At 38.2% G+C, this 17,975-nt stretch overlaps 1 protein-coding gene across 4 annotated transcripts in view; it reads left to right on the plus strand.

Annotated features, from left to right (window-relative positions):
• LOC127984465 (kelch-like protein 29) overlaps positions 1-17,975 on the plus strand; it is a 234,322-nt gene that overhangs the window by 66,793 nt on the left and 149,554 nt on the right. The window contains exon 3 of one of the 4 annotated variants that reach the window (XM_052587112.1): positions 15,716-16,018. The exons of 2 other annotated variants lie outside the window; for them this stretch is intronic. In XM_052587112.1, coding sequence (XP_052443072.1) covers positions 15,746-16,018 — 273 coding nt within the window. In that variant the 5' untranslated portion in view covers positions 15,716-15,745. Of the gene's footprint in view, positions 1-15,715; positions 16,019-17,975 lie in introns of those variants that run through there. One more of the 4 variants, XM_052587114.1, reaches the window with a different exon arrangement.

Genomic DNA, 17,975 nt, shown 5'->3' on the forward strand with positions numbered 1-17,975 from the left:
CCTTTGTTCGTTCATTCTATCTGTCTGTTGTTCTTTCTCTTGGTTTTTCTCTTTGGTTGTCTTTTTTTGTCTGTTGTTCCCTTCATTCTGTCTCTTGTTCGTTCTGTAGTTCCTTAGTTCGTTCATTCTGTTGTTTTTTCTGTATATTTGTCAATCTTCATTTCTGTTCTTTCTGTCTGTCTTTTGTTCTTTGTGTTTGTCTGTTCTTTCTGTCTGTTTTTCTTTGATTATGCTGTCTGTTTTTCCCCTCTGTTCTGTCTGTCCTTCTTTCTGATATATCAATTTGTCCGCTTAAATGATAAGTGACGAGCATTTGCGTCTCACCATTTGGGTCCCGCTGCTGCCGAGGCAGGACGAGGACTTGGATCGCGGGATTCGCAGGTTAAGGACACACGTTCTATGCGTCATGTGTCTTGGTCTGGAGCTTGCGCATTCTAGGCTCAAGGACTCTGAACACTCTCGTTGTGACACTCTCGTTTGTCATCGAGTGATGGCATGGCGAAACCTTGGATCGCAGGACTCATGGGGTTAAGATGCTCTTTTGTGTTATCGATACAGTGTAAAGCGTCTGATATATGTGCAATATGCAATATGTGCCTCCGTATTTGGATTCCAATACTTGAGGGCATATTCTACTTTCGCATTGGGAAAACGTACGTACGTTGAAAGAAAGAGCACGTACGTTGAGAGTTACACGCTCATTGTGATGAGTCATGAGATCTAGGCTCTCCTCGCATTTGTTACTATTCCCGAGGGATGCGGGACAAAGCATTTGTGTTTCGTGGTCTGGTTTGCTGTTGCCGCAGCACATTTTGACCCAACTCATGGTAATCGCTTTGATATGCTGCTGGAGCCCTCCCCTGGAGTGATCCCCTTTCCTAGAGCCTAGCTATCCAAGGATAGCTATGTGATAGATCAGTGATTGCTCCACTGCCTATGGTTTTAAGTAGCGGTGTCTTGAGCCCTTGCCTAGACAGCGCTATCTCCCCTGCTAGGGTTGTACGTAGATTGCCCATTCTCTGTGGTATGGCCAGCTTTGCAGATAGCCTGGCTATCTAGGCTAGCTGTGTATGGTTATTCTGGTCTACAAGCCTTCATAAGACCTTTAGGAAATAATTATCTAAGGATAGTTGTGTTCTAGCTCAGCAGCTGTTTCCCCTTACTGGATTTAAGTAGCTATCTTTGAGCTCCTCTAGAGGCTTTTTAGTTTAGTCTCTTCAGTGGTCTTGTGAGTCTAGGCTTATATGGCTCACATAGCATGGCTATTTGATGATAGTTGTGCTTTTAACTTGGGTGGGATGTTCCCCTTGATCTTATCGTGTTCCCTATTTCTGCCATGTTGTGTGAGCGCAGTGGCATGGTCCCTTTCTGAGGAAAGGCTTAGTGTACATCTGTCCCTACCAAGCGGACAGGCATGCGCCTTGGCACGTTGGATTTAGTTGGATAGTTGGATTTCAATTTGCGGCATAGGGGGTGCAGTGTGGGGTTCCCTAGAAGGGGAATGTCATGGGTTACACATGTAATCATGGTTCCCCGAGAGAGAAGGAGACACTGCACACACTTGTCATGCTCTGGGCTGTCTTTTTACATCTCCTTCAGACAGCTAATCGGATGGCGTATTCAGCAAGTGCCCTTTTATACTTCAGGGCACCCCACCTATGACGTAATGTGCCAGGTGGACATAATAGATTGGCATTGTTTCGCATGTGCTTCAGACACCAGTTATGCAGACTGCATTCCCAAATGTTTCCCTTAGGGGGCGCAGTGTCTCGTTCCCTCTCAGGGAACCATGGTTTCAACTTATTTAATTCTGCTTGCCAAATCAAATCCTGCTTCACCAATTCAAATTTAGAAACTTCATTAAAATTAAAAGTACATTCTCAATTCTGAATCCAGAATTGTCTCAAGAGCATGGATGGTCCTGTCCCAAATGGCACACTTCATGTACACTTGTGAAATTGCAAATTCTGAAGATTCTGAAGGGAGTTTACTAACTTGGCTCCCTAGATGCAGACTTTTATTTGACATTTAAACCATTACATTATTATAGTGTGGTGTCAGAGGAAGGTTACTAGGGCTTAGGGTGCCATTTAGGACAGAGCCTTAGTCATGCCACATGAATCCACAATCCTGATGCAGTTGAGAGCAGAAAGGAAGCTAACATCATCTCGGATTGTAAATCAAGGAGCTGGTGAGTAGTTTATCTCTAAGTTCACGCAGGGCCATCATACCACACCCAGACTTACTGCCCCGCTACTGAGTTAGTTAGTTTTTCCTGTGAATTATTGGTTGGAGACCTAGTGGAAAAAGTCTCATTTGCATTCTAGAGTGAATATTAATTGGGCGGAACAGAATGTGATTCATGATCCAAAGCAACTGATTTTAATTTCAGAAAAGGAACCATTGGGCCTATAAATGGACTGATGCCAGACAAGAGTGATGTTTCCGACCTTTGTAATGGGATTTTTGCCCCCTTGCACGTTATGGCTGATCTTGTATTTTGCTGAGGAGGTACTGTGGGTTTGATTCATTGCAACCCCATGAGATTTGACACGAGATTGGTGCAGACTGTTTGCATGGATGTGGCTACACCCAATTTGTATGAGGATGTGCTCTGCTTGGCATCAAGACTCAAGCTGCTATCTGACAAAAGTACAGCTCTGCGGCAGCATCTGTCTTTTTGGATTTCATTGAGATATGATGTTGCTTTTCTGCTATATTTCCAGACATATTCCCCCTCTACCTGCTCTCTGCTATAATTGTGTACAGTTTTGGACTAGTTGAAGTCTTGTAGGCCATTGAGGAGAAGGTATAGAGTTCTGTATGGTGTTTTCACAAGTGGTTTGGTTGTTTTGTCCAAAACGGAGTTCGATTTCTTGTAGGTTCTTTTCCACAGTTTGTTTGTTTTGCTTATGTTGTTGATTCTGTTTATAAAGTGTAACAAAGAGAATGAGAAGATGCAAAGGCTTTATGGCATCGTTAGCAGTCGCCTTTTGCAAATAAGGCTTTCATAGGAATTTTTCCTTTTACAGAAGTTATTTTCCAAGTGAAGTGGAGTCAACATTTGACTAGTTCTGGCTTAGATTGTTTGACTGAAATTTTAAAGTGTACGTTTGTTGGTTGGTTGTTGTTGTTGTTGATGATGATGATGATGAATTATTAAATGTTTACATTTGATTGAATGAATGAATGAATGAATGAATGAGTGAGTGATCAAATATAATTTATTGATTGATGTGCCATTAGTGGCATTTATTTATTTATTTACTATTTTGTTATTGTTATTAATTTATTCATTAAATATTAACATATTAATTTTTATTTTTATTTATTTTTGTTTATGTTGATGTAAATTATTTATTAAATGTTTACATATATTTAAAACATTGACTGGCTGATTGATTGATTGATTTGCCAATAGTGGTATTTATTTGTTTTCCATTAGTATTTATTCTTATTCTTATTACTATAAGTATATTTATTTATTCAAGTATGTATGTATGGCAAGTCTGTTCAAGGTGCATAAAGTTCACCTCAGTTTGCCAAATCAAGAAAGTGCTTGCTTTGTGAGAAATTAGCTTTTTTTTTTTTATCCTACAGTCTCTGCCTTATCAATGCTTGCATTATTTGAAAGTATGTGTTCGTCAGGTGCTTTTATCCAGACTGACTGGCGGTGTTTTCAAGGTCCTGTATGTATTTTATCGCTCTATGTGTTACCTGGGAGCAATGACCTTGGCGTTTCTAGCATTTCTCCCAGTCTTCCTTCCCCTTCCTTATCTTTATATTACTCTCCGTTGCTCTCTTTTATAGCAATCACCTGGCTTCAGCCGCAGGGGCTCATGTGGTGTGTGCCGTCGGTGCCCAGCTGCAGGCCGAGAGCGAGGCCTGTGGGAAAGCAGACGTGCTCCTAAAATAAAGCTCTGTTTTTCTCTCTCTCCTCCCATCTACCACCGCAGAGAGCTACGGTTCACTTCATAATGCCCATCTTCCTCTGTTCATGTGTTCATTTAATTACACAGCCTTCAAAATGTACCACATAATATATCCCAGGATGCATTAGGAGCTCCGAGTGGGGCTAAATAGCGTGCACGCATTCATTCAGACGCACACACGCACTCCGACTCTCTCGCTCACTCTGTCAAGTCATATTCAAGTCTCCTCTGCTCATATGACAGCAAATATTCTACCAGCTGGGCCTTTCATACATTGAAGAGTACAGTTTTTTTCTGCGTCTCTTCACTTTTTACATCACAATGGCTGCTATTCTTTGCAACAGTGGCTTGGCTGGAGAATCTCCCGGGCAATTAATCTGAGCTTTCTCCTCGCTGCCTTTACAGCACTAAAAAGCCTGTGTGCTCATAGAGATATTAAGCGCTGAATGGAAGAGCGGGGCTTTTGCTGTTCGTCTGTGTGTTTGTGTGTGAGCGGCTGTGTTGGGAAAGCTACTCTGAAGCCATGGCTAGATGACTGACAAGGCACTTGTCATTTTAAGCCAACATGAGATTAGAATACCTTCTTAATGCATGATCTTTTTGTGCATGATTCATTGGTGCATGTTATTCCTGAATGGTAAAAAGTAATATTTTATCAAACTGACCAGAATGTTGCATTTTGACTGTAATTGTGTAAATGCATAAATCTAACCAAGCTACCCTAATAAAAAATAAATAAACAATACATTTTGCATTGATCAACTGAATTGACCATGCATTGACCTACAAACAAAAACATGGTGGTCACCCAACCAGAGGTTTTGTTTTTTGGCTGTGTTATCAACATTAGGGTAAATATAGTATGTCTAATAGCTTATAAAAACATATCACAATGAGTTTTAGATGTAGGGTTGAGATACATGTGCAGGAATACTGCTCAATAATGATTCAAATGAATTGGTTGAATCAGTTTTTTTTTTTAATCAGTGCATTGAAATGAATCATGCAAATGATCCAGTTTGCTAAAATGAGTCAGTGGCTTTATTGCTACTTAAAAATATACAGTAACATGTTGCTATTTTCATTTTGCAAAGAGCATACAGTGAATGTAGTGCACAGAATATATATTTAAGTTGAAAGATTTAGTTAGCGATTCCCCAGCACTGGGATTCAGTTTTACAGAGCAGTGTGTTTCTGCCTAACTAACTGAAGCAGACAGCCATGTCCAGTGTGATTTGACCGAATGAGCTATGAATTGACATCTCGGTCGAGTCTGTTACACCACACGGACATGTTACAGCACACAGTTTTACATGTTGGAGCAGATTTTTCAGGGATTTGAGCTGACACCGGGCACACATTTTCAAGATGTGTGGCTGCAGTCATTAGCTCTGTACTGCACCGCTCTGGCAGTTGGGATCAAACGTAATTTGGGAATCTGAAAGCATAAAGGTCTTTTTTATGTCGCTGGATTTACCGGTTGGGCAGCTCGAGTGGCCAGTGACTCTTTTGTTATCGCTCATGAAAGATTTGTCTCAGCGCAGAACAAATGTTTGCCTTGAAGTGACAATTAAGCTATTTAGTAGAGAGAATAATGCTTTGAATCCCTCCAAACCCTCCCCCCACCCATATCAAGATTCACAACTCAGGAATCATATTGGCATGGATAAAAAAGCTTTACACTGCAAAAAATAAATAAATAATAAATTAATTAATTAAATAAAAAAGAAGAATTAATAAATAAATACAGTTTTTTATAATATATAAAATTATTAACTTATATTAAATATAATAATAATGATTTTTTTTACAATAATAATAATAATAAATCAATAATTTTTATTTCAAATGAATGCTGCTTCTACTATTACTGCTAGTTAGTCACGACTCAATAAAAAAGCTTTACATTGCAAAAAATAAATAAGTGAATAAACGAATAAAAATTAATAAGTAAACATGAAAAAATAAAAAGGAATGAATGAATGAATAAATGAATAAGTAAAAAATACATTATTATAATATATTTAATAATAAATATTCAATTATTATAATAACAATTTAGATAATTGTTTTTTAAAATAAAATAAGTTAAATAAATGCTTGCCTCTACTACTACTTTTTTTATGAAGTCACTATACCTTTAAAAATCAATGTCTCTTTAAAGCATGCAGAAGATTGCATATGTGTCTGTGTGTTCTTTGCATTGTCTCTGACTGTGTTCTGATGATGACAGACTCTTACATTAGGGAGAGAGTTTGATTTGTCTGACTGCTCTTTGCAGATCTTTCCTTTTAAAAAAGTAGAATTTAAAGTTTGCATTCGCCTGTTGGGACATGTCTGCCTGATTTATTGATAATAATGTGAGTTTTCACAACGTTTGCCTGTTTTTCTCTAACTTTGTTTGTGTTTTTACAAATTTTGCTTTATGCATGAATCGGATGTGTTGTAGTTTTTTTTTTTTATGTGTGCTTTTAAGGTTTTGGGGCTGTACTTTCATCAACCCTGCTGTTGTTTGATTTCTTTCTTTATTCCTGCTTCGACGATGTTTTTATTTATTTCAGTGAGATTTATAAATATTAATAAGGAGTGCCATTTGCAGAGATTTCAAAATGCAGAGCTCATTTTGTCTTGATGTGTTCCAATAACCGATGCTTGCCCTCCTGCGCGAGTCCTTTGAAAACACACAGCATTTTGCATCTTTAACAGGACAAACAACAACAACAAAGCAAGAATTCTTGGGAGGCTGATAAAGATTATTTTTCTGCTCAGATTTTAGACCAAATGGAAAGTTAAACAAGACCCAATGCTGGCATGTACTCAGTTGAGTATTACATCTTAAAGTGATAACGTTCCAAATCTGTATGATTTGCTTTTTTAAGTTTAGATGTTTTGTCTAACTCCCAAAAAGCTAAAGTAGGATTAAGTATATTCTTCATAGATTTGATCTGAGGTGACACAAAACAGCATGATGGTGAGTAGATGGTGACTATTTTCTTCTTTAACTATAGAGTAATGGTATTATTGCAAAGCAAGGCACCGATAAATAAATGTATTAGTCATAAAAATGACACTGAACCATTCTTCAGCCCGTAACTTGAGCCACACAAGTATAGAATCAATACTGAACTGATGTGATTGTGCGCTCAAAGGTGTGTGCATATGCACTATTTTACTCCGTCCTCTCGCGTGGTTCATCCAATTGCGTTACTATCAGTTTTATGACGCAGTTTATTTTTCCCATATAGGATAATCTCTGATACACAGCTGTCCCCGTGTGCCTTGGGAGGAACTGAATATCTAGACGTTCACAAGCGATGCCAGCACATTACACATCTGCAGATTGTCCTTGTTTGCACGTTCAGTCAGTGTCAGAATCTGATGATTTTCAGCCCGGCGATCCTGGCATGTGTTAGTGTGTCTGTCAAACGTCACTTTGGTTCATTTGGTTGTTTACAGAGAGCGAGTAACCAACTTAAACCAGCACCGGTTCGGCTCACAGGAGATGATACGGATTTAAACAAGGCCATTCTTTCTGTCTTTCATTATTTGGAAGTGGAATGCTGCTTGACAGGAAGTCAATCAAATTTATTGCACTCCTAACATCCCGTAATGGGGCTCTTTACAGAGTCTGGTGTAATTTTGATTAAAATGACCCCGTCGGGTCATGATTGTGTGTGTGAATCAATCCAAAGGGGATGTAAAACTGTGACGGTCTGTCTGTCTGTGCCCAAGTGCAAATGTCACTTCTGTTTGAGTGACGATGATTTTTATGATGGCTGTCAATCGATAAAAAATTAATTTAGTTATTTAATCATGATTATCCGTGATTATTTGCTGGGAAAAGCCTCTTTTGCTCACCAAGGCTGCATTTATTTGAGTAAAAATACAGTAAAATCTGTAATATTGTAAAATGTTATTACAATGAATTTACTTCTGTGATGCAAAGCTGAATTTTCAGCATCATTACTCCAGTCTTCTGTGTCATGTGGCCCTTCTTCTTCTTCTTCTTCTTCTTTTCATTATTATTGATGTTTAAACAGTTTTGCTGCTTAATATTTTTGTGGAGATATACATTTTTTATGTTGCTGCCTTATATTAAACTGCTTTAAATTACTTTTTTTTTTTTTTTTTACATCAGTCTACACTCTATGCGCCATATTGACAAAGCAAAACCCAAATTGTTGTAAGTAATTTTTTTTAAGTACATTGCATAAGCATTCATATCCTACACTAAATATTTAGCTGAAGCACCTTTACAGTCTCAAGTCTTTTTGTGTGTGTGTGTTTGATGTGACAAGCTTTTCTCATCATAATTTGGCCATTATCTGCCATTCTTCTCTTCGCCTCTTCACCTCTCAAGCTCTGTCAGGTTGGATGGGGGCAGACACACATTTCCAAGTTTCTCCAGAACTATCTGATTGGGTTCAAGCTCAGGCTGTGTCTGGGCCACTCAGAGACATTCACAGAGTTGTCTATAAGCTACTCTTTCTGTGTGTTTAGGGTTATTGTCCTGTTAAGCTTCTAAAGGCTTTGGACTAGGTTTTCATTAAGTCTATCTCAATATGTTGGTGCATTGAGCGCTTCTTTTACTTTGATGTGTCCCTCAGTCCCTGCTGCTGTAAAGCATGAGGCTGCTACCAGCACACTTTACTTGTGGGATGCTACTCTGCAGGTGATAAGCAGGTTTCCTTCTGGTTAGGAAACCAGCTGGTGTCCTTCAAATATGATGCTTGGAATTGAGGTTCATCAGAGCAGATAATAGTTTCTCACAGTCTGAGGGTCCTTTAGGTGCTGTTTTGCAAATTCCAAGTGTGTTTTCATGTGTCTTCACTGAGGAGAGGATTGAGTTTGGCCACACCGCCATAAAGTACAGATCAGTGAAGCGTTGGTGTGATGTTTGTCCTTCTGTAGGTTTCTCCTATCTCCACATATGATCGTGGAGCTCAACTAGAGTGACCAACAGCTTCTTTGTCACCACACTGAACAAAGCCCTTCTCCATCAGTTGTTCAGATTGGTCAGAAGGACTCGTAATAAAATCTAATTTTAAAATGTAATAAAAGCACTAAATCCATCAGAAAATCACATTTTTAAACTTAAACCTTTTTGCAACCAATCATTTGAATGAAGCAGTTTTCTTCAATATTGAATTTGTGTTAATATTCTAAATTATGGAATCTATCTGCATCAGGGGAGCATAATAAATAGCATTAATAAATCCCAGGTAATCAGTGTTTTTAATTGACAGCCGTAGTGTTCATCAATAAAGGCAGGCAGGTGATGTTTATATTGCTGTGTTTGTCCCTTCCTCCCTCCCTCTCGTTCTTTTTGTTTTTCTTTATTGTACTGCATAGTTTATTTTTCCTCTCACGCTTCAATTAAGTTGCTCCTGCTCTGTGGCCTTTCCAAGTTCTTCTAAAAATAGCTGCGCGGAGTGAATCTCGGGGCTGTCAGAGCTACAGTGTGAATGATCAGAATCAGTGGATTTCTCTCTCTCCAAAGAGTACCGCTTACCTCAGCGTGAGACCGGGAATTAAAGCGAGTCTTCATCGGCCGCCCCTGGCTGTTTCTTTACCGACAGGCTCTGCGATTATTTCAGATTCACTCACGGTGCCTTGTGTTGTTCTAGCGTAGCTGGCAGTAGTGAATCACACGCGTGCGACTGTATCAGTAAATCTTGGATTTTTTTAATGTGTACCTATTGTTTGGGTTTTGGGCTTGCAGGGAACGCAAAGCTCAGGACTCGTCAAGCTGTGCTCTGCCGTCTGTTGAAGAACATCCTCGGCTCGTCTCATGTCAGGATTCGCTGCTTTGAAGGGAGCGGTTTCAAGGGTTTCTTTTCCTAAAAATCTGTAGCGCTCTGTGCTTCCCTTTCACAATCCCCCAGCATCTGAGAGAGAGAGAGAGAGAGAGAGAGATGGAGCAGCAGATGACAGGAGCAGTACTGACAGAGCAGGGGTGTCAAGTGTTGAGGTTCGGCCCGTCTCTCTCTCTCTCTCTCTCTCTCTCTCTCTCTCTCTCTCTCTCTCTCTCTCTCTATCTCATGCTGCTTTCATTCTCTCAGTCTGACTCTCGTTGTCAGTCTCACATTACTGTATCTACTGTAGCATGGGAATTGTGACATCTTTTAGTTGCATTTCCGATTTCTGTTGATGTTTCTGGGTTCCTTCCATTTCAATTAACCATTCTTTTAGTACTATTCTTTTTAATGAAATAAAATATTTCATTTTTTATGTTTGCACAGCCTTTTGATGAATAAATTAGCTTTGCTTATCAGTATTGTATGTGCTTATTTGTTCATTTGGTCATTCAGATATCACTCTACACCAGTGTGCTTGATTCACAAATGTTTTTGATTCACAATTGTTCTGTAGTATACTGGTTGCAATCTGTTGTTGTTTAATTCACCAAAAAGAACTGAGAAAGTCATTACTTTTGGGAATCTTTCGTATAGGGCTGCTATTTATTTGATTCACAAAAAATCTGACTCACTAGAGTAATTTTTTGGGAAGTTGGTTCTATTGCACTGGTTGTCTTCTATATGTTCGATTCACTAAAAGAAACTGACTCTCTAGAAAAATTAGTTCAGGAATCAGTTGTTTTGCATTTGTTTGAATGTACATGTTCAATTAAATAAAAATAACAGATTCCTCTTGATTCATTCATAAATCAGATGTTTTGTATTTTTTTTGGCTTTATGTGTTTGATTCACTAAAAGAATGGACTCATCAGAGTAGCCTTTAGTTTGGGAATAGGTTGTATTGCACTGGTTGTGCTTGTACGTGTTTGATTCACTAAAAAGAACGGACTCTGTAGAGTAGTTGGCTTTTTCAGAATCTGATGTGTAGCACTGATTGTACTTAAAATTGACTAAAAACTGATTGACTAAAAAGAGCTGAGTCACTGGAGACATTTGATCAGTTATGGTTTATGTTGCATTTGTTGTGCTGTATGTGTTTGATTCACTGAAAAATGACAGATTTTGGGATCCGATCATTTGGGAATCGGTTGAATTTCACTGGTGGTGCTGTATGTATTCGAAACTAGCATACCTAGCATTATGTGGGATAGTCTGCGCTATCTTGGCCAACACAGCACTTTCATAAAAGTATATTCAAATAAGGACAAAAATAATCAAAAGCATCGTTGTCACTTCTAAAAGGTTCACTGCAAGGAACTCGACGACATCGATATCTGATGAGAAGTAGTATCTATTGCATTGATTAAAGTTGTGATTTCTTTACTGGTCTGGATCCGTCTGGTCTGGATGCAGTCAATCTCTGCTTCTTTACCAGGAGTGGTTGAATGATCTTTTTTTGCATGAGAAATCATATGCAGGAAAGGTTTTTAAGATAATTCGGTTGTGTTTCTCAACTCCTGACCCTTGTTTGAGGCCTTGGCAACTGGAACGACTAGCCTCTGCACTGTCGGGACTTGAATCAACATCTTACGAACTGCTTTCACCTAACATTACATCGCTGCTGCTATCTCCTGCCAACGTTTTGGGTTTTTGATTAAAGAAACGCTCCATGGCACTGCCACACAAGATCGCTTAGTATAATAATAATAATAAAAATACAGCTAATGTTAAGCAGTAGCACTATGCTTAGCAAACAACCAAACATTCCCGCGCTCACTATCGACAAACCAATTAAATATGTTTCTTTTTTTATCAGACCAAACACATTTTTAGGGCTGTCAAAATAGCTGAAAAACTAAATTCGAATTTTGTACTTAAATATTATCAAAATTTGAATTATATTCGAATTTTAAATGCATAATTTCAGTTAGGGTGAAGAAAAGCTATTGGCTTCTCTCCTGAAGCCACAAGAGGGTGCATCAAGCAAAATATTACTAATGCACGTTTAATAAAAGCATAAAATACATAATATTTAAAATAATGTTTATAAACCAATTATAATTATATTGCCTAAACAGGTATAAACAAAACAGTGTCATGTATGCATGCATAATTAAATACAAAGGTCGGAAAGCCAATTCCTCAGAATAATTTTTTTTTTATTTAAAAACATGAGAGGAAGTGGGATGGGGGACAAAAACCCACCATAAAGTCTCGAGATGTGTTTTTATAAAGTTGAATTTACATTAATTTTACATGGTTTTCTAAACATGTGGCTTTCTTGTGCGAGACCCAAGTTCAACGGTGTCCCTCTAAAAAATGTGGCTTGGTTTCAGTTTTGATGTAAACAAGATCTTCACATTGATGTTCTCTTTTTTTCTAGTGGCTTCAACTGAACTTACATCATCGCAACCTCATGCGCCACTGATAAAAGTCAAGTATACTTCAAACATCCGAGCACCGTCCATATTATGTCATTTACGCCATCCACGTGCAGGCAATTTTTTTGACACCGCGTGGACTGTGCGATTATGCGAGGTGAATGAAGATGTACTGTGCGTCGAGCTCGTCCGCCTTTGATAGTTGTGCGGACACGGCTGTGCACGAGATGGAACAGAACACGGAATGAGAAGTATACTGTAGTAACTGACTAATTGACGTGCATTGTGTAATTACACTACACTGATTGCACTCTTGTGTTTGATTCATTCAAATGAACCGACTCATTATTTTGGGAATCAGTTAAATTGCACTGATTTGCTTGATCAGACTCTGCTGATCCTGCTGTGTGTTTTGTGTTCCTCACTGCCCCGTCTCACTCTATTGCTGTCTGTCCTACACTTCCTGTCCAGTATATTCCTGTTTTTTTTCTTTCCAGCTCTCTATCTGTCTCCTGTGGCCTGTCTCAGTTTTTCTGCCTTCATCCTTTCTTTGATATGATCTTGATTTGTTGGCCAGTACCTGAACTTCTATGTGTATTAGAGTTAGAGTATTTTGGGTTAATTAATCCCATCGCTGCTTTACTTTTTTATTTAGTATATTTTATTTTTTAATATTACACATCCGTATACTGTATAGTACTATGCTGTAATGACCCCTCTCTCATTTATGGTTCTCATTTATCTCATTTCTCTTTTTATATTATTTTCTACACAAACACAGACACACACACACACACACACACACACACACACACACACACATACAATACACACACACTCTCACTCACATAAATATAATACATGAAACTAAGTAATATGTGTAACATTTAATATTAATATTTATTGGTAATATTATAATAGAAAAGTTATTTTAATTGTATTATTTCACTATATAACTTTTATATTAATATAATTTATATTACTGTTACACATTTCTGTCTATTTAATATATATTTTTATTAATATAATCAATTATTAATTATTATTTTTTAATTATTATTTAATAATTTTTGAATTGCATCTTGCCTATCTAGAGCAGTTTTTACCCTGCGTGTGACTCATATCAGGCTGCAGATATTGATGTGTTTACACAGAGGACAGTGGATCAACAGTGGATCACATGTGAGTGTTTTTTCGCGTGCACGACAGACTGAAAATAAGCCAGAGCTGCTGTAGTTTGTCAGTGTAAGGAGATGCTGCAGGAGCTGCTTTTACATGGGCAGATGCTTTATTTGGATCCGAAGGAAAGGCTTTCCTGATAAAATGTCTGTCTTTACTGCTAGCTTCCTATAGGCCTACTGTAGCCCTGCAGATTTACATTTCATGAATAAAAGAGATAAAATAGGCAAAAGTGTAAGGCTAAATTTGTCTAAAAAGTATCTCCATCAGTAATGCACTTCACACCACAGTTCCAAACATTTGCACTAATTTAAAGCCAAAACTAAAAGAACATTTTCTGTTCTGTTTTTGAGTGCATTGCATGTATGGAATATTTATGATCCATGTGGGTCTAGTGTGAATCCACAGCGACAGAGGCATCTATATAACTGTGCCAATCTGTTACAAGGCATGAATAATTAATGTGGTGCTTTTAACGTTGAATGCAATTATGGCGGTGGTGTCATTAGCGGGTACTGTACCCTGTGTGTTTGTGTGTGTGTGTGTGTGTGTGTGTGTGTACTCATATGTGTGTGATTTTAGTTTAGTGTAATTATAAGGGATGTATTGAAGATCCCATTTGTTTTTGAAATGCAGTCACACAGGGCTTCTCTCTGTCACCAGAGTAGAGCGAGTTATTCTGTTATAATGCTTTATCTGCAGCACCTTACATCTCTTGAATCATGGGAAATATACAGACATTTTTTTTTTTTTTACAATATTTTCATATTTACAAATACTGCATGTGGTTGCAACTATTGGAAACATGACAAATAAATCTGTGCTTGTCAAGCAATTTCACTTCATGAGATTTTTTTTTATTAATGATTATTTTAGAACAATGTTTACTATTCCTTCTGCCTCAAAATTATTTTATTCCTTATGATTCCTTTCAAAATGAATGAGCTGATATTAATGTCCTGATTATTCCTATCATATTCGGTTTACTCTTTTTTGGTCGAAAGCCACAACACCGAACAACAGCTCTAGTAAACCTCATTCCACACTTCTGTCTTGTTTAGCTGACTCCAATATAAAACCGCTAGCCAAAGCGCAATAAATCCTGAATTTGTTGCAGAACAGCAGAACGGCCAAAAGTGGCTTATTTTACTAACAGCTTAATCTGTTCCCACACATACACAGAGAGAAACTAATAACGCTACTCCCAACCTCAGGTCTCCAGAGTTATTACATGTAGATGTCAGTGGAGGACGACGACAAGATAAAGAAGCTGCTGCAAATAATGGAAAACGAGGTTAGCACAGGCGCTAACGCAGCGCTAAAGCCAACCCGGTGCTGCTTCATTGTTTTCTCATAGCGTGTCCTGCACTGCTATCAGCAATAAAGCCCAATAAAACTGCGGATTAGATTAATTAAAATCATGAGGCCTTGGAGCCATACAATTTTAGTCGTTAGGAAAACTCGGGATAGTTGGACGGATCCCTTAGTCATCTGGAAGAGTGCAAGTTTTCCTGTAAACTTGTGTTTTTTCTTCTGGGTCTTGTAAATAAAACCTAAATTTTTCCTCTAGTAAAGGTTAGCAGAGACTGGATTAGAAAAAGTAGATGGGTTATTTATCATGTGTGTGAAAACATGCATTGCTCAAACATACTGTATGCAAATCCAAGTGATCTAAAAAAGGCTCAGCTGAGGTATGGTCATAATTTGTGTAGAGAATTGTTTGAAATCATTTTACACAATAAATGTTGAAATGGTTAAGAATTAGTTTACTCTGTAAGTTAGAATACAGTAGTTTGAAACAACAACAAAAAAGTTAGTTCTGATGTTTGTTTGTTTTTTCATATTTAAAGATCAGAATTCCATGTCTGGAAGTATTTTGAAACTTTCCATTTTTATGTATTTGTTTTTGTTTAATTCTAACAGATTTTTTTAATAACTTTAATTTATATTATGAAGTTTTGTTAATTTTTTCATGTATTTGTTTTTGTTTTTATTTTTTTATTTTGTTAAATCTGTTTATTCATAAATTTAAAAAGTGACCAAAGATGACACATCTTACACTCACGGGAGTCTCCAAAAGTTCGCCCACACACGAAGGAGTTGCGCTGAATCACACGCGAGCTTATTTGTCGTTATTAGAAGCTCTAATAAAATGTGTTATTTTTACACTCAAAATAGACGCCAGTCTAAAATTCATCCTTTTTTTAACCACTGTCTGGCAGCTACTGAGATGTCTGTGGCGAGTTTTGTTGTGTTGCACGTCAAACCTGCCAAGTAACGTGATTTGTTTTGTGCATTCTATTTCTATCTGCGCTTTGACAGGGTATAATCAATGCTATCACTCTCTCTGTGTGCTCTCTTGCAGATAGCACTACATATCCTCTAAGAGGAAGTGATGTCACGACACCACCACCGCTTTGAGAGAGACTACCGAGGCCCTTGGGAGCGTCGCGAGCGCGCTAGCAGCCTTCACAATGGCGTGGGCAACAGCAACTGCTCCTCTGCGCCCCCTGTGGCCAACGGCAACAACCGGCCGGGACTCCTCCCTCTCCCGGTCATCCCGTCCCTGCTTCCCACCCCCGTGACCATTGCCGTGACGTCGGCCAGCAATGACCTCGCTGCCAAGCGCTCGGGAGCCTCCGCGTCCGCCATGGCACCTGTCGTAAAGGTAGATGCTATATGAAATCTGCATCCGAATCACTCCAGTGTTTTTCCATTCTGCTCCATTTGGTCCCGCTCTCCTTCTCCTCACTCATTTTTTCTTTCATTATGCAAAGGAGAAACTCTGAGCAATGGGCTGAATTAAGCCCGAGCTGATGTGGGCACGAAATAAAAGCTGTCAGCTGCTATTTGAGTCGAGATGAATGCCATTGTGGAGAATTAGTTCAAGGAACGAGAAAAGCATGAACTGTTGTTTCACTCTTCATGCCGCTTAATCAGATAAGCTTCTGTTTCACTTAGATTTCATGCACACTTGCCATGCGGCTTTCGCAGCCTCCTGCTCTTATAAGGCCATGATCAACGTGACCTTTGTTCCAGACCCTCAAAACGTACACATTTTGAAGGTATTGTTCACTTGAGGTCTCATTAATGGCTGAAAAGGAGGTGTTTGTTAGTAGTGTAGCGACTCGCCGGAGGTGCACGGGGTCGTTTTAGAGGAAATTTCTCTTGGTTTGAATCAGTCGAGTCTCCCGGCAGAAGGGCTTGCCAGCTTTTCTCTATCTCGCTCGAAGCCCACTTCAGGGAGCGATAGAACCACAAAATCTTGGCATCTCTAACTAGAGCTACTGTCATCTCACATCGCAGCTTTTTTTTTGAACTTTTGCGCTTGAGTGAATTCCGTGGGACTTCTGTGGCCGGAAAGCTTTGTGAGTATCTAATCAAATGCTTTAGCTTTATGCAGATTGTATTAACACTAACCCTGTGGGCGAACACCAGCAGTTGAATGCTTACCGCTGAGTTCTGCTTTGACTTAGACTTTGACGTGCCACTCTGATGCATGTTTTAGTGTACAGAAAAACAACTTTTTAATCTAAAAAAATAGTCTTTTGTAAAAGCAGCTGGCTGCACTACAAGTTACTACACTTTAAAAAAAATGACTTTTAAAAGTTGTAAATTAGATTACTGCAGTATGCTTCACAACTTGCAAGTGTTTCAAATTAAATCATACACCACTGTTTGTTTACAATATAAACTTTTAGATTTGATAGTTTATTCAGAACAGTGTGTCTATGACTTTTAAACTTTGAGGGTTTTTTGAATGAATGAATCATGATTATGATGACAGAATTGCAATTGTGCTAAATACAATTGTGGTGAAATTGAAAGCAGCAGTGTTTAAGCGGAAAGTGAAACTTTTTGAATCAGTGAGTCATTCCTTTTGGAACTGATTCATATACATGAACTGTCTGAATGAATTGATTCACTGAAATGCAGCTCTCTTTCATATATATATATATATATATATATATATATATATATATATATATATAGTTCAGTACAGACCAAAAGTTTGGAGACACCTTCTCATTCAAAGAGTTTTCTTTATTTTCATGACTATAAAATTGTAAATTGTAAAAAAGGCATCACAACTGTGAATTAACACATGTGGAATAAAATATGGAATTATATACATAACAAAAAAGTGTGAAACAACTGAAAATCTGTCATATTCTAAGTTCTTCAAAGCAGGGGCGGAGGCAGACAATGTAAACATTCGGGGCTTAGCCCAAACCTAGGGGGGTCCAGGGGCAAACTCCCCCGGGGAGATTTTTTCCCCCCATACGTCAGCTAAATGCACTATTTTGGATGCTATTTGAGATAATAGAATGCCTAAAAATCTATACACTTTCTGGGAAAAAAAATCACCCAGTAGACTAGAGCCTACAACCTATTTTGTATTTAATTGTTCTCCAGCTATAGTGAATCCAAAACACCAAAAATGTTAAGGGTGACTCATTTTCACCCATGGCAACTAAAAAGAGGCAACCATTATCTGACTATTTTTTAGTTAGCCTATAAGCCTACATAGGAAATATTGGAATTTGGTGTAAACATCATTACTAATCTTAAGAGTTCAGTTCTAATCTTCTTTATCGCTATATTTCTCAATTAGTCTCTTCTTA

Source organism: Carassius gibelio, chromosome B20 (assembly GCF_023724105.1).
Source record: "Carassius gibelio isolate Cgi1373 ecotype wild population from Czech Republic chromosome B20, carGib1.2-hapl.c, whole genome shotgun sequence".
NCBI classification, from domain to species: Eukaryota; Metazoa; Chordata; class Actinopteri; order Cypriniformes; family Cyprinidae; genus Carassius; species Carassius gibelio.